The sequence below is a fragment of the Malania oleifera genome, chromosome 7 (genome assembly GCF_029873635.1).
Source record: "Malania oleifera isolate guangnan ecotype guangnan chromosome 7, ASM2987363v1, whole genome shotgun sequence".
In the NCBI taxonomy this organism is placed as follows: domain Eukaryota; kingdom Viridiplantae; phylum Streptophyta; class Magnoliopsida; order Santalales; family Ximeniaceae; genus Malania; species Malania oleifera.
The window spans coordinates 17,226,914-17,248,379 of NC_080423.1; the positions used below are offsets into that span (position 1 = coordinate 17,226,914).

Genomic DNA, 21,466 nt, shown 5'->3' on the forward strand with positions numbered 1-21,466 from the left:
TAGGTGCATTATGTAATAGCGTAATACAACAATTAGATGTCTGTCTGTGCACGAGATATGCTTGTATGTGTGTATATATATTTATTAATATATATTGTTGGGTTGATTCTGTACATGCGATGGAACCCAATTAATACAAATTATAAAATAGAATAAAAATAAAAATGGAGGAAGAAAGGTGTTAGAAGTTGATTAATATTGCATGGGGGTATAAGTGTTTGTTTTCATGCCAAACTTGTTTCAAGGCTAGTTAATTAATGCTCTTAGTAGATGCATGTCATGTCTTTTCAAAGGCATGCTTGATTGGCTTTTTACAACTTGGTGCTTGGTTGACTCCTTGTAAAAGGGATTCGTCTTAGGTTCTTCCTCATACACAGAAGTACCCTTTTTTGGGTTAAAAAATGATTGTGATTTTTCATAATTGTTGAGTACTCTCTGACTGTATTTTCTTTGAACCTTGATACTAATTAAATTCTTTTTAGATTGCCTGATGTAAACCAGTGAGCCATGTAAACTTTTTTCTCCGTTTATTTCTTACAATTTCATTCTTTTTACTAATTGCGGTGTGGGTGATCCTTGTGACCCCACAAAGTGGTATCAAAGTTGCCATTTTTATTTATAAGGAGTTGACAAATCACTTGAAAGAAAAAGATTGAAAAAGTTACAAGCAATTGGTTTAAGGTGGATAAATTTGATGGCAAAAAGAAATTTAAACTTTGAAAGTTGAAGGTCCATGAAGTATTCGTTCAACTTAGGCAACACAAAGCTTTACTTAGAAGAAAAAGCTGACAAAGATGTTGATGATAATTAAGAAGAAATGGACATGAGAGCAATTTCTACAATCCTGAGAAGATAGCTGCTAATTTGTGAAAAAAATTGGAAAGCTTGTATCAAGCTAAATTTCTCTCCCATAAACTTTTCCAAAAGAGGAAATCCTTGAAGAGTGAAGGGGCCAAAGTCTCAGATCACTTAAATGCTTTCCAGTGATGATGTTAAAAGATGATAGGTGACTTTGTTTTGTACACTGTCGAATAGTTACAATTGTCTCATTATGAACTTTAGTTACTCTAAGGACCGCATTATTGGATAGAGTGCAACTATAGAAAAGGGCATATGAAGAAAGAGTGCCAAAATAAAAAGAATCAAGACAACAAAACATTAGGATGGAACAAATCAAGTACCATTGTATTATTGATGGTGAAGTGTACATTGCTAGTTTCTTTAAACCACAGCTTCATGATTCTGACCCATTTAAGATTTGGAGACGAAGAAAAAAATGAACAGCATCACAACTATCGTCCAATTTTTCCGTCCTGCAGCCCAGCTATAACCAGAATGTAACAAATCCACATATGTATCATCATCAAAATTCATTATTATGATCATAAAATTATTTTCCGTTCAATAATAATACACATTTTTTCACATCAGGGGAAGGTAGGCTCCACCATGTCCTTTCCTCAGCACAAGGGGCCCAGCGGTGTCGGGAACCTTATCCAATGCCTTCATGCATGCATCAATGACATCGCTAAATCCAGTTGCCATTGTAGCAACTTGCAATCGCAACCTCAAATCTCTAGTCCGCTTCAATAAACATCTAAATGACCTACCTAAATATTTTGCCCATTCTGCGGGCAATCCCCCACCAGTGAGCCACACTGAGAATTGTGACTGATCACCCCTGGCAGCAACTTCAGCCCTATAGAATTTTGAAAGATCAAGAAGCATTGTAGGTTGGAGAGGAAGCACAGCCACAAATTCAGCCATAAACTGTTCCGTTAATTCTGGTTTGAGCATTTGATTCCAAAGCACTAGGGCCCACTCACTAGGCCAATTTAGATCATATGCTTCTGCAACAATCAGGGCTTCCTGGAAGCGGGACTGCTCAACTAGGGCCCTCCTGGCATTGGTTTCAGATAGACTGAGCCATTGAAAATCTGGCATTCGAATTTGAAGAGAAACAAGAGAAGCTTGAGCACAAGCAGTGCGTGTTTTGTTGCCAGCATCAATAGAGGAGTGAACTTCAGCTGCTTCAATGTAATAACGCATGGATTCCAGTAGGTCTTCATTCTGGTCCTTGTCATTGCAGAGGAACCAATGTCGAGAAGACTGTTCAGCTCGTGACTCCAGAAGAGCAGCTGTTTCATGCTTCATGTCAAAGTGGTTATAGACCTGTAAAGAAGAATGCACTGTAAAAAAAAAAAGCATTGTGCAGCTAGTTTTATCCAAGTTAAATCGATAATGTGGATGCAAATTTAAATGTGTGCACGTAAAACCTACTATCCACACCAAACTGGAACGATAACTCATGACTCTCCATCAGGTCTTATACATTAAATAGCATCTATATCAATTTGTATTCAGCTAGATTAGACTTGCTTTGATGTAGCCATTTGCCTAGTATTGCGGCAGTCTTTCCACCTAGTATGATCTTTAATGAGGTGTCATTTTTAAACATCATGCAAATTTGTTCAACCTCAATGTTAGGACAGTTAAGGTTGCACATACGGACCATAGCAAATGCATCAAGATCATTTGGATTATAATGCTTGAGTGATGTTAGAACAGCAATTCGAAATCCTCTAACAGCTTCTGCAGTGCCTGTGTTAGTGTCTGCTGCAGTTGAATATTTTTGAAGAAGAAGATCCAGCTGTCCATTTTCGATAAGAATGCCAAGAATGAAATTGAGGGCATGAAAATTTCCAACTCCAGTTATAAGACGAGCTAAACATCCAAAATCACCCTCAGACACATAAGCTTCCACCCTAGTTGCTGCTAGGGCTACAAGAACATCAACTCCATCGAGGCAAGCTGATGATTTATAGAAGTGGTGAGACAGGATGAGGAGCTCAACCTGAAATATAATTTCAAAATTTGTTCAGCTCATCAAAATTTGATGAATACACCAACAAACAATGCAAGCAGTAGAATGCAAAAAAAAGGACGAAGAAGAAGAAGAAGAATAAAGAAATGAAAAAGAAAATCAAAGCTGAGATTAAAAATAGTTGATCTAATTATTCAATAAATACATTGAGGGAAAAGCATTTAACAATGCACTACAGCCTTATCAAATCATGTTTGGCATGTGGATAATTTCCTTGCAGTAAAATAAAGAAAACAACAGAAACTACAACAAACCTCACAGGCATGAGGTATTTCTTGTCCAGTAATCACTAAACGCATCAATGCATGGCCGATTTCTGGTTCAGAAGGGCAAAGACCTGCCCACTTCAAGAAGTCCGAAAATCTCCACAACAAGGGAGCAGGACCTTCCTCCTTCTGGGAATCCATGTATCCCCCGCGATGTGCAGCCAATAAACCCTAAAACACAAGAGTAAAACATAAAAAAAAATATATATATATTGGGCATGGACACAACTGACAAATGTAATCACTCCTTTTATCTGATCAAAACAGATTCATTAAGTTGATATCCTCATCTGACTTGAAAGAGCTTACATAGTCCAAACCAAACAGATTGGATTTGATCTTCTGGTCCTAAACGAAGATCTGAGAGGCTTTCTGCACTTGGTCTTGCAGTATATATGTGCCTCTCGTAAAAATTACAATGATATGCACACATACATAACTAAAACAAAGGACATTCAGTTTAAAAAAAATCTTTTTATCCTCTATGTATCCTTCCCCCTCCATTTTACCCTTTTTTGACCTTTGATTTCAACTTTAAACTATAGAAAAATTTAGAAAACAATACTACACATGGGCATATATTTAAATTATGATCCAACAGCAGCTTTTTAGGTCAAATTCACTGTTCTACTCTTAATTAAGTTTTAATTATCAAACTGTTTCTTTCATGATTTTCTAATATTTGTTTCTCATAAAAGTAATCATAATGTAATACAAATATATAGGATAATGAGAAAACAGTACAAAAATGATTCTAGCTGTCTAACCTGAATTGTTTTTTTGGCTCCATTTTTTTGTCGAATGATCACATGGTCATATGTGTGTTTATGTGCACACACATATGGTTAAGTGACGTGAAGCTTCACTTGTGAAAATATATAGTTTAGTTTTCAGCTAAAAGTTTCAAGGCTGCAAAACCCCAAAATTTTTATGATAATTTCAATGTAGATTTTGAGTTCAATTTTAAAGAAAAAGATGGAAATCAAAAGTAAATCATAGAATTTGTATGGAACTTTACAAATTGTTGATAAACATAATAATGCAAGATCTAGGACTAAAATGTTATGAATAAAGCACATCAATGAGAAGAATGCGGTAAGGTACAATAACTGTGATGTAATAACCATGTTAAACATGTTCATACTCAATTAATATAAATAAAAACAAATCAATCAAATATTAGTTATGCAGACATAACTGATTTTGACATAAAAAAGTCAAAAAAATGTTGCAGCTAATATCCAAGTTCAATTTTGCATAAAATTTCAGAAGTTTGAAAGATATCATTCATAACATTCTTTTAGTAATCTTTATTTTTAATAAAAAAGAAGATTCATTAAGACAGAAATTTCAATTTTGATTTATGAATCTCAAATTAACTTCAAGAAGTTCTTGTTTCATAGTCAATATTTCGAGAAATTTCCTCAAAATTTCAATGTTTTGATAAATTTGGGTGGAAAATTTGTAAAATGTGAATTGGTTGCTGTTTTGATTTCAAAGGTGGTGGGAGGCAGAAATCTTGACAGAAATTTTGATAATTTTGTGGACATTTAAGACTCTGTTTGTAGTGTCTTGCATATGTCATGTCTGACCCAACAGTCTCATCAGTCTCACTGATCCAGTGGCTTTACTAGGTTGATCACTAGTTTGGGGTTTAAAACCATGTCTCATAGCCACTTCCTGTCTGACAAAAGCCCCAATTTTCCACCCTAAGCAGATGGCAGTATATTAAAATACATACTCTAGCATCAAAATAGCAGAAAAATCTGACACCAAACCACCCACCTTTAGAAAAGATTCTGCAAGAATTTGAGCAATACTAGCTGCTGCCATAGAATGAGTTTGTACAAGGAGATTTGCTTCCTCAAATGAATCTTGTGCTTTAAGGGAAAGAAGCCGGAGCACTTCAATTGGTGGCTTCTCAAATGCCTCTGAAAATGAAAGACCCAACACATTTGCAGCTTTCACGACTGCTATTATTTTTTTACAGAGTCCTCGTCCACTGCCTTCAGTTAAAATGGTTGATAAACTCTCCAAAATCTGTGGTTGCATTGTAATTTTGTAAATTACCATTAATAGTGAAAAGTTGGATTGACACCAGCAACTATTGAGGAATAATCATGAAAGAAATAAAAAAGAAGAAGAAGAGACTAGATAGTACCTGTAATGGGTCAACCATATGCGAAGCCATTGGTATATTGTATGACTGCATAACCGAACGAACCTCCTCACCGAGCAGGGATATTGGCACCCCATTATTAAGAGTAGAGATAGTTGCAAGTTTTAAGGCAGCATCGACAAGTATAAATTCGGAAGGCATGTGTGCTGGAGATAGCTTGTATTGCAGCTGCTTGGAAGCTGTTATTTGTCCAAACTCCAACAAAGAAAGAACAGCTCTTTCCAGTTCAGCAGGACCAACCCTTTCCTCCCAACCTGAAAAAGATGTTTCTACTTTAAAGTTCTCATCTTGTGATGGAGAGTCATTTCTGAAGTTGAGAAGGTTGGAACCATCTTCAGGATCAGCGCTGCTATCCACTGTGTCCATTAATGACCGTCTTGATGGCACATAGCCTTTAGCCCTTCGTTTTGCCTTTGCAATTGCTCCTGTTGAGGCTGAAGAGCTGGCATCAAGAACATGAGGATTCCTGGTATGTGTTTGGTTATTTTCCCTTGCTTCATTTTTCTCTGTACTCCTATTCCTAACCATGTTTATATGATTGTCCATTTTTGCTATAATGCTGGCAGTTCGGTCTATTATATTGGAGCCATTCCTGATCACAGGATCCCGGATGGTACTGGTGAAACTGAAGTCGACTTCACTCTTCACCTGAGCTTCTGATTCTACCGCCAAGAGCCAGACTCTAGTCTCAATTTCTCGTAGAAGATGCAGGGGATAGACACTGAATTCACCCAAGTTTACTGAAGACAATTTTTAAAATGATGTAAAAATGGCACTATAGCAATTGGGGAAAATTACTTACGGATTGGAGAATGATATCATCCCACTTAACCACTGTAGAGAAAGCAGCAACAACTCATGGAGCTCTCTTGCAGGAAGATCCTTTTCCACAGCTTCTGCATGTTTCAAGAAAAACAATCCAGCCTGAAAGCAAAGTGACAGCAGATCAAATTGTAATGTACAGAATGAAAAGCTAATGCTATATTGATATTAACATACCTGCAGTGGAGGGAAGGAATATCTGACAAATAATGTCTGGCAGTGGCCCCATACAGCAACCCTTTCTTCTGGAACATCCCAAAGAAACTCCTTCCACTCTGCTACCATGGATTCAGCCTAAAAGTAGAAAAAGAGTTGGCAGTGAAACCTCAATGAAAAAACCACATCAAATGCTGAAAAAAAAAAAAAACACTTGCCATGAGTTTGAAATTTAGATGAATAAATGAGCAGATAATGTTATGAATGAAATATATTGCACAGAGGATAATTACCATCATTACTCAGATTTGGTTTCAACTAATGCTTTGATATGTTCAATTTTTCATATCAATCATAAGTTTGGTTTTTGTACTCTCTGATCAGTAATCATATGTACCTTTGCAATGTAAATTGATTCAGTATAGCTATTAGGCTCACCTATGATTTTGAGGATTGGAGGGGGAGAGAGACAGAGAGAGAGATTTTGATCAGAGCTCATAGGTCATAATAGAGTTTCTAACAGTTAGTTTCTGTTTATATTAAAAGGAAAGTAACAAAATGACTGTTATACTCTTGACCAGCACACACCACTCTCAAAGCCCCTGCAGCCCATTTACACTGCTTAAAAAATGTAATCCACAATGCATGGAATGCATGCAGAATAAGATTGTCTTCAAGGAAGGTATAATATCCAGTCGTTGATTGACAATCACATGAGGATCCTTCTCAGTCAACAACTGTAAAACCCTCAACAATCAGATGTCCATATCATTGGTGTTAAAGGCATGAGGTGCAAAGAGGTGATGGCCCTGGTGTCCCATAAAGGTTGAGGTGAGGCAACATGCATGAGGCACAATAAGGCATGAGGTCTCTTTGAGGCAAACCTCTTATTTTTCAATTATTATTATTTTCCCCCTCTTCTAATCTGAGTTTTCCATTTGAGTGATGTGTCTATGACTATAGAAAAAGGTGAAAAGCATAAGATTGTTGAAATATTTTCTAAAATAAGCATTTAAAGCTATGTGGGTTTGTCCCACATTGGAAAGAGTGGAAAAGGAAAAGTCATTAATAAATGATAAGGTGGAATCAAGGTCTTAAATTTCGATTTCGATTCAAATTTCGAAGCTCGAAAGTACGGAAATTTCGATTTCGATTTGAAAAAATAACGGAAATTCGTAATAAAGAATGAAATTCTTGGTGAAACTTTGGAAATGATTAGCAAACATGTTAATATAAGTTTTAGGACTAATATATGACAAATTAAATACATCTATGTTTTGTATGAGGTAGAAAAGTTGTAAAATAATATGTGTATCAAACATATTTGTAAGATAATGTACATTAAATATATTCAGTTAATACAAATGAAATTCATAAATTATTTAAATATTATTTATTGTACAAATAATGATAATATATATATAGACATGAATGGTTAAATAAAATGTTATTGTAAGTTTATTTTTTCATATAATTTCAAAAGCACTTGCAATAATCTTTTGTTTTGACAAAATAAATAAAATAAATTAAGATAGTAATTTCACTTCACTCCTAAATTTATCATTTGAATTCTGACGAAATTTCATCGTATAGTTAAAATTCCGACAAGTTTCGCCAAATTTCGGATGATTCGTTGAGATTTCGACAAAAATTATGCAAGACGGAAATCAATTGCCATTTCGATTTCGAGGGTGACGGAAATCGGAAATTTCGACAATTTCATGGAAATTTAAGACCATGGGTGGAATAATCTATTAAAGTTGGTTAAGAGAAAGTGCTAGTGTGTACTCTAGTGCAAAGCACCATCCGCACACACACATGCACACGCGCGGCGTGGGCTGTAGGGCACTAGTGGGGCATTTAGTTTGCGCACAAACACTTAACACTTTGTGCGCTTGCATCGTTGCGAGATTGTGACCGTTTATCATGATTGGATGACTTAAAATTAATCTTATATTTTTTAAGATCAAATGACGCGACTAGGAGATTAAGTGGCACGACCAGGACACCATGTGCGACTTGGTCGAAGGTACCATCGACTAAACATGAATGAATAATTGATTTTCCAGGATGTCTCAACCAGGGCGTGACTAGGTTGACACCTGGCACGACTAGGTCGACGCCTGGTGCGACTAGGTTGAATCTGTTTCGCGATTTGAATAGATGCAACCTTTCGAAAAAGGCATAATTCTGTCTATTTAAAGATAGAATTAACTCCACGAAAAATACAAAAAATTCATCATTCTCTCCTTCTCTTTCTTACAGACTCAATATACACCGATCTGGTTGGGGCAAATAATGTTTTAAGGAAAACGACATTGTAACGTGCCTTGAAGCATTTTCTAATCTGCAATATTCTCCTATCAAGATCACAATTTTTAGCATTGTCACTGGTTATGTAGCGTTATTATTGTATCTTAGTGAGTGTGAGTAAGGGTTTGATAGTCATTGTGAATCTATGATATACATGAGATATTTTATAGAGATGGTGTTAGGTTCTTACATTATAACCAAGGAAATTTTGATTCCAATGGAAGTTTTGAGGGTCTCAATTTATGGAAAATTCGATTTTGATTAAAGCAACATCATAAACACATAATAATTAAGGTAATTTTAAATAAAATATTACAATAGATGATTTTGAATCATCTAGAAACAAAATAAAAAATTCCAAATTTTGCTCCTCTTAACAGTTTTACATGAAAAATATGTGGTGTAGCCTGTAGGGTGCAAAAATTTTGTGCTAGTGGGCATATGGAAAACAACCTTTGCTAATAAATGGCATTACTAAAATAACTAGCACAATAAAAACTACTGCTGCATAAAATTTCTAGGATGACTGTCCAAGACTCTGAATAGTAATTTATTTAATTAACGCATACGTTAACGAGGGCATGCATCCACATGCAGAGAGAGAGAGATACAAATATATATAGAATTAAGATTTAATGAGTGATATAACTCTAAGACAAAATAGAAAATGAATATCTTGGTCCACCCAAAAAAAAAAAAAAAATAGGAGGAGATGAACATAACGATTGTGAGCTGGAGTAGTACTCGACGAAGATAAGAAGAGTGGGTATGATGTTTGGGCACTTGTAATGTAAACTAGAAACTGTGGTAGTGAGGAAAAATGGATTTGATTGGTCTTTTAGAGTTTGTATGAGGGCAAGGGGCAGATGTAAAAATAACTTGAACTAAGGTATGAAGAAATGATTGACAACATTGCAACATTTAGTGGATGTTCCTCTATTTTGTGCGGCATTTAGCTGACCCTCATATTGTGGGAGTTATGGTTTTACTGTTGTTGTTGTTGCATGTAATTTATTATTTATATGAATGAAATTTTATCAATATTAAATAAATAAATCAAATGCCATCTGTGTGTGTTACACAAACATGTGTCTGAGAGAGAGAGAGAGAGAGAGAGAGAGAGAAAAGGCAAGAAGAGAAGAAGAGATGCAAGTGCTAGAAGTGCTGTGTAAATTGGAAGACCTAATCATAGCAATAGGTGTCCCTCTCTATTTATAATATAGCTAAGTACATCTAATACCCTCTCTAACTCTACTCTTAGTTACTAGCATATGTAATATTACTAAAAAACCAAAAGCCAATAACATTTCCCCTCAAGCTGGAGCACAGATTATGCTCCTAGCTTGTAACAAATTGATTTAACCCAAGCACCCCCTAAAGCTTAGTGAAAAGATCATAAAGTTGGTCTTCGAGCTTCACTTTGAGTGGTTGAGCTTCTGCACAAGTTTCTCCCAAAAAAATGACAGTAAACTTCAATATGCTTTGTTCTCTCATGGAATAATCATACATAAATTCCATCGGCTGAGCCTATAAAAACGCAACTTCTTCCAACATGTGCAAACCATTTCCAAGTAGTATGTTCCACCCATATTTCACTCAGCACTTGGTCAGGTGACAATTGTTTGTTTCTTACTCTCCTAGGATACTAGATTATCACCAACAAACACACACTGCCCATCTCCTCCCAGGGTGAACCCTTAATATGCGTGTGACCCAGTCCAAGTACAAGAGACCTGTACCTTTGAGGTATGCACCTTTGAGGTATTGCAAGATGTGCATAACATCCCAATGGCTCATATAGGTAGAATCTGTTTTAAAAGGCTCAATTGAGGCTCGCCTAAAGGCAAGGCATACCTAAAATGCCTTGAGGCTCAATCTAAAATACCGAACTCCAAAAAGGCTAACACATTACTTGCTAAGGCTTACGCATTTTTACAAAAGGCACGCCTTTGGTGCCTTTTTAGTTGAGGCTTACGCATTTTGGGGGTGTGATTCTCAAGTTAGAGTTGGTTAGAAAATTTTAACTACATGTTTATATAAAAGCAATGTAATAATATGAGTTGATTTTTCAAATTCTTGAACCTCAAGCTTTCCAAAATAATTGAGAGTTGTATCTTAGATCATGAAAATAGTTTGAACTTAATAATAGTATAGCTATCTCGTCATGATTTAAGTCATGTACTCAAGTTAGCAATGTTTGAATGACCAACACGTAGTTTGCAAAGTATATCTAATTTTTCTTTTTTACATTATATTTGTGGTTTTCTTAATTTTTTATTTATTTTTACAATACATATATTTATTTATATATTTTTATTTTAGAAACAAATTCTCAAAAGGCTTACACCCCAACGCCTTAAGGGTTATGCCTCGCCTCGTAAGGGTTAAAATGCCACGCCTTACGCCTTCGCCTTTTAAAACATCGGGTAGAATTTAGGACCTGGCTCATTACACATCTTGCAAATGTCTACTTATGTGATTTTAAGGTAATTTAACTTCCCAAAAATTCTTTGATATCGTTAAAGCACGGTCTTAAATTTCCATGAAATTGTCGAAATTTCTGATTTCTACCACCCTCGAAATCGAAATGGCATTCAACTTTCGCCTTGCAAAATTTCCATTGAAATTTCCACCAATCATTCAAAATTAAATGAAATCTTGAAACTCGTTGAAAACCCAAATTGGGATTTCTCTCTTAATTAATCTTTTTTTTTTTTCGAAACCAAAGATTATTACAACAAGGATATGAATAGCATTCAAACTTTTTAAATTGTGTGAAAATTTAAACTTATATATTAGGTACAACATTTTATTTGACTATTTATGTCCAAATCTGTATTTAAAATAAACAATATTAAACAAATTTATGAATTTAACTTACACTAACTGAATATATTTATCATGAATATTATATGACAATAGTGCACCTTAATTCAAGGCCTAGGTCTAGGGTCAACCAACAAATCAGCCTAATCTTGTATTAATTTGCTGTTAGGACCCATAGGTGCATTAGCAAATCTGGATCCCAACAACTCAGTCTCATCTAAAAGATCTAGAACATACCTCCTTTGTGACAAGGCTATTTTAATACTTCTATAACCAAGTAGTTTAACAAACACAAATCTTTAGTTTAAAACTTTGTCTGGAGAAACTGCTTCATACTCTGAATAACCTAATCATCATTACTAGTAATTACAATGTCATTTGTATACACAATCAGCCAAATCATACAAGGGACAAAAAATATGGCAATAGAACACAGAGTGATCTACCATACATTTGTTGAAGTCTAAACTGAAGCACAACCGCACTTAACCTACCAAAGATGCTTTGGGAGCTAGGAAGCACCAATATTGACATGGGATGCGAATGACATGCATGGTCTTAAATTTCCACGAAATTGTTGAAATTTTCGACTTCTGTCACCCTCAAAATCTAAATGGCAGTCGATTTTTGTCTTGCATAATTTTCATCGAAATCTCAATGAATCATTCGAAATTTATCGAAATCTTGAAATTTTAGCGAAACTAGTCGAAATTTTAACCATACGATGAAATTTCGTCAGAATTCAAATGATAATTTTAGTAGTGAAGTGAAATTTCTATCTTAATTTATTTTATTTATTTTGTCAAAACAAAAGATTATTATAAGTGTTTTTGAAATTATATGAAAAAATAAATTTACAATAACATTTTATTTAACCATTCATGTCTATATCTATATTATCATTATTTGTACAATAAATAATATTTAAATGATTTATGAATTTCATTGGTATTAATTGAATATATTTAATGTAAATTATCTTACAAATATGTTCGATACACATACTATTTTACAACTTTTCCACCTCATACAAAACATAGATGTATTTAATTTGTAATATATTAGTCCTAAACTTATATTAATATGTTTGCTAACCATTTCTAAAGTTTCACAAAGAATTTCATTTTTTATTACGAATTTCCATTATTTTTTCAAATTGAAATCGAAATCGACATTGAAATCGAAATTTTCGTCGAAATTTCCATACTTTTGTGCTTTGAAATTTGAATCGAAATCGAAATTTAAGATCTTGATGACATGATACCAACACAGCAATATGATGATTTTGAAAAAAAATGAGGACACATTATGATACGATCAGGATACGTTAATTGATATCAACGACTAAGATGCATTAATTGATATATATATATATATATATATATATATATATACGCATATTTTTCCTTTTAGATTGCAATTATTGAGGTAATTTTAATTTTAAATGAAATATAGGCATCATTCATGCAACTTATCATAAATTCACCCATCAATTTTTTTTTTTTAAAATAAAGACCGAAAATGAAAATTTTTTTTACTGCTTTCCCTTGTCCTCTCCATTCTCAAATATGCCAAAACCCAATCTCCTCATATACCTCCACTACTTTACTCCACGTGCCACACACATACAGACACACAGAACTAGAAAAAACCCCATTCAAAACCCACACATTTGCATCCAAAATACCGACCTTTATTTATTGCCTTCCTCATCACCAACTACCCTCTCCATCAAAACCCAAACCCACCTCTCTCTTTATCTCTCTCTCACACACACACTCACATCCACCATGCAAAGCACTTCTTCCTTCAACTACTACAGTGAGAGTGCAAGCTTAAAAGTTGATGACCAAGAACGAAGCAAGAAAAGCCCTAACATAAGAAGATTAAAAGTTTCATCAGCCTTTGAGGCTTCAACAAAAGCTAAGTAGGGGCAAAGCACAATTTGAACTTGGAAAGGGAATGGATGTCTCAACCCTGGTGAAGGAGGCTAGGAGGTTTGACAGGAAAGGATGGAGATTAGTTGGCTGAGCTTGCGCTAGGGCTCCGAATCTTGGGCAAATCTCTAGTCTTGAATTTTGCCTCCTCCCTTTCCTTTTTTTTTTTTGGTTTTGTATAGAGGTACCAAAGGAATCAAATTGCAGCATTTTTGCTGCAAAAGTGTCTTGGGCATGTCAACACTGCTCTAGTAGTCAAGATATGTTTGAAAAAAGAAACATCTGAAATTAATTTCTAACAAGTGTCAGGCATGCATGAAGTCGTGTTTGTGTCTACCATGTGTAAGATACTGCACTTTGGCATATTGAGAGTGTTTGTGTTTCCTAGTTTGAGATTTATTTAGATCATTTATGAATTTCTTTAGATGACACACCAATGTTTCCCCTTGAGCAAAAAATTTAGGTGGTTGCTCCATATAGACCTCCTCCTGAAGATAACTGTGTATGAAGCGTTCTTTTTCTTTAGATAACATAGTGGAGGATGATATTATTCACATCTAAATCAAGCAAAGGCCAATGACTCATGGGCAAGGAGATGAATACATAACTCTGGAAAGTTTGGCAACCGGGGAGAATGTGTCATAGTAATCCAAATAGTACATTTGAGTACATCCTTTAGCAACAAAACAAGCCTTTAGATGAGCCATGGAATCATTAGGATTGACCTTCATGGTATACACCCATCATCAAGACTCCACAAGAAGAGGTGCAAGTTCCAAAGTGTAATTATCTTGTAACACATGCATCTATTCAACCATTGTAGTCATCCATCTAGAATGAGATGAGGCTTTACAAAAAGATCTATTAGGAATAGTAGTGGATAGACAGTAATGTGAACGCGACAACAAAAAACAGCAAACAAAATTGGAGATTGTAAGCTGGAACCATGTGCATTTACCTTTCTAAATAGCAACAAGAAGATCAACATCTTGGGAAACTCTAGTAGATGAGGAAACTAAAGGCATAGTGGGGGAAGCTGGAGGCAGCTCTCCTCTCTTGAGTTGCTGTTATGTGTACACATGCAAATTAGCCAATTAGGATGATGGAAGTGACTAGAAGGACCCAAACTAGAGAAGATGTGGAAGGATGACTAAACAGAGATAATAGGCCAAAACCTGGAAGGCTGAGCAGAGGAAGGGGCTCATCAAGTTCAATAGGAAAAGGAATATCAATAGTGTGGCGTAAATTCAAAGGTGGTAATATCAAAAACAAGAAAACGACCGCAGGTAGGACCATAGCAGCAATATCTCTTTTGAGTAAATGAGTAACCAACAAAAATACATGTGATAGAATGAGGATCCAACTTATGCACACTTGGAGTTAATTGATGGGCAAAGGACACACTCAAATATACAGGGAGGTAATGGGCATAAAGGAGCAATCAGGAAGAGAACAGATCAACAGAATATGATATTTCACCACCAAAAGCACAGGATGGCATTCTATTGATAATAAGGCCTGTGGTGAGCAAGAAAAAACTCCAAAAAACCTTTAGGGACATTCATTTGATATAGTAAGTATGAGCCACTTCAAGGATATATCTATTTTTTTCTCGTTGCAACTCCATTTTGCTGTTTAGTGTGGGCAGAAGATGATTGGTGAATCATAACAGAATTTTGTTGAGTCCGTTCACAAGATGATTGATGAATTAGATAATAAGGCATGTGGTGAGCAAGACATAACTCAAAAAACCTTTAGGGACATTCAGTTGATATGGTAAGGTACGAGCCACTTCAAGGATATATCCATTTTTTCTCGTCGCAACTCCATTTTGTTGTGGAGTGCAGGCAGAAGATGATTGGTGAATCATAACAGAATTTTGTTGAGTCTGGTCGCAAGATGATTGATGAATCATAACAAACGTATAGGTAGTGAATCATATTCATTAGCATTATCACTAGAAAGTATCCAGACATGTCAATCAAATTGAGGTTTTTCTTTGAACAAAAGGCAAAAAATTATATGAAATAACTCAAAACAATCCTTTAAATAAATTCAATTCATTCTTGAGTAGATTTGGCAAAGCAGATAGGAATCTGTGGCACATTAGGAGGATAACCGGATGGAAAAATTACAATCAATATCCAACTCAATTAAGTGACGGATTGATGGCGATTTTGATCAGATAATCCAAAGCAGATTATGAATATTCAACCATTCCTAACAATAATTTTTTTTTTAACCATTTGATTTGTAATTTATTTCATAACATAATATCTAAAATAGTTTTCAAGTTCATAATTTGGTAATTGTAAAACATTTATTAACCAATTGCAAAAGTAAAAACATTTCTAGTGATTTTAATAATTTCATAATTGTGTGTTCATGCAAGCAAAACCATAGGCATAATAACTAAAGTTGTGTTTTAATTTATATCTTGGTAAATTGGAAAACATTTAATAACCAATTGCAAAAGTAAAAACATTTCTAATAATTTAATTATTTCGTAATTGTGCATTCAAGTAATGATTGGCTGATTGCGTGGGCCATGCCGCTGCATTGCGTGGTTGATGGATGTGAATTGCCGAGAGTTGGGATTGGATCAATTGGTGATTATTGCTGCCGAATTTCTGGCGGTGGTGCAAGTGCCATGATTTCTATCCTGTTCATAGGTGTCTGGTAATCTCATGTTATGGCTATGAAGTATGATGACCGGAGAATGAATGTCTGATAATTTGATTTTAGTTTTTGGGCTTTTACTTTCTAACTTGCTACTTTTTAGATTTTAAGAATTGAATTGTAATTTTCAGTGAAGGCAGCAATCTGGAGATTAATAAGAATTTCAAGGTTTTGGTGGGTTCTGGGCCTTTAGAGTTCAGGGCCTTCATGCTTCACAGCCTTCACAAGTTGGCACTTGGTCCCTTGGATGGTTGCCAGTTGGGCTAGGTAAATAGGCTAAATTGTATAAGGCTTTTTCTTAACGGATCAAGTGAATAGCTACTGAATATAATTGACCAGGCCCCTTTAGTTTTAAAATCATATTTAACTCGTTTAACATGCAGATCATATATAAGTTGGCAAGGTGGATTGGATTCAATTCAGATTAACAGATTTTTATCCATATTGCTAGGTATATGCTTGAGTAATCATCGACAACAATGACAAAATGCTAGAAACCCAAATCTGACACAACTAGACTAGGGCCCCAAAAGTCAGAATGTACTCACATGAAAGTGCTTTCTATCTGTTTATTAAGCCTTCCCAACTAACAAGACTCACACACAAGACTAGATACTCAAATGGATTTGAAGTGATGGAGAAGGAATAGTGCAAGCACTAGGAGGAGACAGATACTCAAATTAGTAAAGTCAACCAGCCTCATATCCTCCACCAATTGTCTTTCTTGTCTTCATATGTAAAAGATAATAAAGGAAAGAATGTTACAAAACAATTCATGGATTTTGTAATTTGACTGAAAGACATAAGATTAGGAAATTTAGGAATCTACAAAACACAAGAAAGAGAGACAGAGGTAGTAGGATTTATTGTACCTATTCCCTTAATGGTGGTAGTGGATCCATTAGTAAAGGTATCATGAGGTAAGTTTTCAAAATGCTGGAGGGTGGAAAAGAAATTGGTTATGCTTGTTATATGGTCAAAAGCGGCTGAATCTATAACCTGAGGACTAGTGGGAGAAATGCTGAATGACAAGCAACCTACATCATTACCTATTTGAGCAAAAGATGCAATGAGAAGAAAAGCAAGTTAGGGATGCTCTAATACCGTAGTGACTTTGAAAACTCATTCTTTGAAATGATATAATATGATCCCATTTTCTAAACCGGAAAGAATGGAATTTGCAGTGGTTGCATTGGCACTGCTTGGGGTTTACCGTGAAGATCCCAACACTGCTTAATCATATAACAACCTTTCCCACAGTGACTACATGTGCATTGGGGCCAGCCTTTGCCATGTCCATCCCTTCCACCATGACCACTAGAATGGCCATGGGAACTTTTGTAGCTAATTGGTTGAAACCAAAACCACCTTGTGTAACAAAGTTACAAAAGTAATATTCTCCAAAGTTGAAATATTGGAAGCAGTGACTGAAAAATGAGTGTTTGAAAAGCATGAAGTGCATGAGAATAAACATTATCTAAGGATGGCAACTTTGCATTAGGAAGAATTTGGACCAGCTTCAAGCTCGGTTTTCAAACCCGATAGGACTTGTAGGATTGCCATATGCTCCATTTTCTTGGCATCTCACAAACAATGTCTATTATTGGTTACATATGTTGAGTTCCTTGTGGGAATGCTTCTCTTTGTAGTTAAGTTCTTCAAAGAGAGATCGTACGTAAAAGTAATCTTAACTCAAATACAAATCTCATAGCATACATCTTTCCATTTGTCTTCAATGGGCTTGGATTAAACAAATGTTTAGATTTGCCTAAGTGGAGAGCCTTAGACCACTGCAAATAATTCCATCTGTCCAACTTGTTGGTTGTTATTTGTGAAAGAAATGAAAGGAACATACTTATGGGATACATGTATTTCATCCCAAGAGTCACTGTCATGGGCCGAAGACTTGACACCTTGTGAAAAGCTATGCGGTATTAGCTAAAGCACACTTGCTTAACTAGTCAGCCAAAAATCACTGAAGTTTACCACAAGAACACATTCACAGCAGTTGGTGAAAAATAAGCAGATGCGGTAAACATTCATTAAAGAAAATGGCAATCAAGTGCTAAACATAATTTCATTAACACCATCTCTGTAAGTAACTTGTGTTAAAGCTAGTGAATTTTACAAGTCTGATGAACACTCACTCTCCTGAAAAGAGCTATATATGCTATTTTATCTTTGGCACTAGGAAACATCAAAATGCTCGAGGGGTTATACTCCTTTTCTACACTAAGGCATCGACTACTCAATTAACAATGCCTATACTACTATTTACATGATGGTAACCATCCTATTCCCATAGACAAGCGGTCACAGGAAAGCATAATGCCTTGAACAAGCTTGACTTGTAACATTCTCCCCCACTTATGCAGTTGACGTCCTTGTTGAGTTTGACACTCGGTGCTCTTCAACTTTGTCCATGAACAGTTGTGAGTCTTCTGCTGAAACCTAGCTGATTTCTTAGTCTCTAAGGCCTTTCCACTCCACTAAGAACTCGCGTAGCTTCTTCCTTGATGATGTGAATTCTTTGTCTGCAAGGATGACTTCAACTTATCTTCTGTCAAGTTGCACTATCTTCAGTGGTGCTCTAGTCGGCTGACTTCTGTTAGGATCTTCAGTGTCGAGGCGTTGAATGATTGGCTTGAGGCAACTGATGTGAAACATAGGATGCACTTTTATCCAAGCCTTGAATGACTTGAAGCCTTCCCAAATTTAGCCAAGATGGTGACAGGTCCTTTATATTTTCGAGGTAGTCTCCTATCTTGACCCATAGTGACTTGATTTGTTTAGGATGGAGCTTAACATACACCAAGTTATCCATGTTGAAGTGCAACGGTTTTCACTCAAATCTATCCACTTCTTCATTCGCTTGGAATCTTTCTCCAATTAAGCTTAGGCTATCTCTGCATTCTGTCTCCATTCTTTGGTGAATATGTATGCTCTTGGACTCTTTCCTCTATACGGCTCGTCCATTGTGTGAAGTAACAATGGTAGTTGGCCTATAAGAAGCTTAAAAGGACTCCCGTTGGTTGTTGAGCTCTTTTGGGCGTTGGAACAAAACTGTGCCATATTGAGTAGTTGCACCTAATTCTTCTAATTGGTGATGACAAAATGGCGCAAGTACTCTTCTAGTAGACCATTAAGTCTCTCCATTTAGCCATCTGCCTACAAGTGGTAACTTGAAGAGATATCAAGATGTGAATTGAGGATTCTAAAAAGTTTTATTCAAAGGTTGCTTGCAATCTTGAGTCTAGGTCACTAATAATGTCTTGGGGAACACCTGAATAGTTCACAATATGTTTAAAGAACAATTGTGTTGTCTCCTTTTCCAAATAGTACTTTGGTGCAAGTATGAAAGCATCGTACTTCGAAAACTTGTTTATAACCACAACTATAGACCCTGTGTCTCCCATTATGGGCAAGATGCTGATACAGTCAATTAAGACTCCCCTACTGGGTTGTTGGTACTTGAAGAGGTTCAAGCAACCCTACTTCTTTTGTCCACCTTGTCTTGCTAGCAAGTGGGACAAGTTCGGGTATACTCGACTACCTCATCACGCATGTGTTGCTAATAGTACCTCTATTTCAATGATGCCAAAGTGCATCACCATCTTGGCTGGCCTAGCCCTATAAGGTCATGACAATCTCTCAACAGTGTCTTCCTTAGGCCTCCAAATTGAGGCACAAAGATTTGGTTACCATGTGTCATCAACAATCCATCTTTTAACCAAAACTAGAGTGCTTTGCCCTCTCCCACCAACTTTATAAGGTTTTGGGCAATTGGATCTCTAGTAGGGTTCTCCTTATTGTGGTAGTGACCTTGCTCACTGTCAACTGTGTTACTGGCTATAACGTTGAAAGTTTGCCTTCCTACTTAGTGCATCTACATCTACGTCTTGGTTCATTTGTCCCGCTTTGTGGCCAAAATAAGAAATCAAACTCTACCAGGAATTCTTGTCAATGGGCTTGCTTAAGTGATAATTTTGGCTTTGTAAAGAAGTGACTAATAGCCAAGATATTTGTTTTCACCACAAAATTCAACCCAAGTAGGTAATGCCTCCCATGTGAAGACAATGGGTCACTGCTAGAATCTCCTTCTCTTGAGTAGCGCACCTCCGTTTAGCTTCATTGATCTCATATGCAACAAAATGCTCATTTTGTAACAAGACCCCCAATAGCATAGTCTGATGCATCTGTTTGTACCTCGAAGGGTTTCATGATATCCTGAAGAGCAAGTATAGGATCTCTCAGCATGGCTTCCTTTAAGTTGTCAAAGGCTCCTTGGCAGTTCTCTTCTAGTTTCTCCTATGACCTTTCTTCAATAGTTCTGTTAACGAGGCAGTCCTTCTTGAGTACCCCTTTGCTAACTTTTGGTAGAAGTTGGCAGCCCAAGAAAGGAACGTAGCTCCTTCATTGTCATTAGGATCTTCCAATCTTGAATAGCTCTCATCTTTGTTATATCTATCCAAATACGATCTTGCTTGATCACATGACTGAGGAATTTGATACTTCTCTAAGCAAAAGAATAATTCTCTCTCTTCAATAAAGACTGTTCCCTTTTAGTCTATTGAACACCTTCCGCAAATGCTCTTTATGTTCTTTTAGAGTGAAACTACAAACAACAATGTCATCCAGGCATACCATGACAAACTTGTTGACGTACTCATGAAATACCAAGTTCATCAAGGTGTAGAATGTCGCTGGAACATTTGTCAACTTGAACGACATTACCAAGAATTCATATGCCCCATACCTTGTCACACAAGTCGTCTTCAGTACGTCACCATTTGCTATCCTCACCTTATAGTAGCCTGGTTGCAAGTCAAGTTTGGAGAATTACGTTGCATGACTTAGCTGATCAAATAAATCAGCAATTAGTGAAATGCGGTACTTATCGTGCATAGTCACCTTTTTGACCACACCAATACTAGTGCTCCGAATAGTGCTTTAGAAGGATGTATATACCCGCTTCCAATAACTCATCAAGCTGTTTCCTCGACTTTGCTAACTCTAGAGGTGCCATTTGATATGAACTTTTAGCAGGCGGCTTCACACTTGGAAACAACTTGATTACATACTCCACAACCCATTGTGGAGGCAAGTTGTGAAGTAGTTTGTCTGGAATCACAACTTTATACTCATTTGAGACAGCTTAGATGGCAATAGGCACCTGCTCATGACCTACGTCTTCATCTACCACCAACATGGCAAGATATGTTTGTACACTTATCCTTAAACCCTTCTTGAGTTACATTGTTGAGAGGTACTGATAATCATCGCCTTTCTTCGCAATAAAAGGAACTAGCAAATGACATCAGTACTACCTCAATCTCCCTAAAGAATTCTACTCCAAGAATCACTTGAAAATCATCCATTGGCATGACTATAAAATTCGTACGTC

At 36.0% G+C, this 21,466-nt stretch overlaps 1 protein-coding gene across 2 annotated transcripts in view; it reads right to left on the minus strand.

The window, feature by feature from the left end:
• Positions 1-1,164: 1,164 nt before the first annotated feature.
• The window catches only part of LOC131160497 (uncharacterized), a 90,912-nt gene continuing 70,610 nt past the window's right edge, over positions 1,165-21,466 (minus strand). For both annotated transcript variants that reach the window (XM_058116260.1, XM_058116261.1), the window contains 7 exons: positions 6,329-6,445; positions 6,132-6,253; positions 5,312-6,050; positions 4,936-5,190; positions 3,139-3,321; positions 2,513-2,854; positions 1,165-2,172 (listed from right to left, as the gene is read on the minus strand). In XM_058116260.1, coding sequence (XP_057972243.1) covers positions 1,423-2,172; positions 2,513-2,854; positions 3,139-3,321; positions 4,936-5,190; positions 5,312-6,050; positions 6,132-6,253; positions 6,329-6,445 — 2,508 coding nt within the window. In that variant the 3' untranslated portion in view covers positions 1,165-1,422. The remainder of the gene's footprint in view (positions 2,173-2,512; positions 2,855-3,138; positions 3,322-4,935; positions 5,191-5,311; positions 6,051-6,131; positions 6,254-6,328; positions 6,446-21,466) is intronic.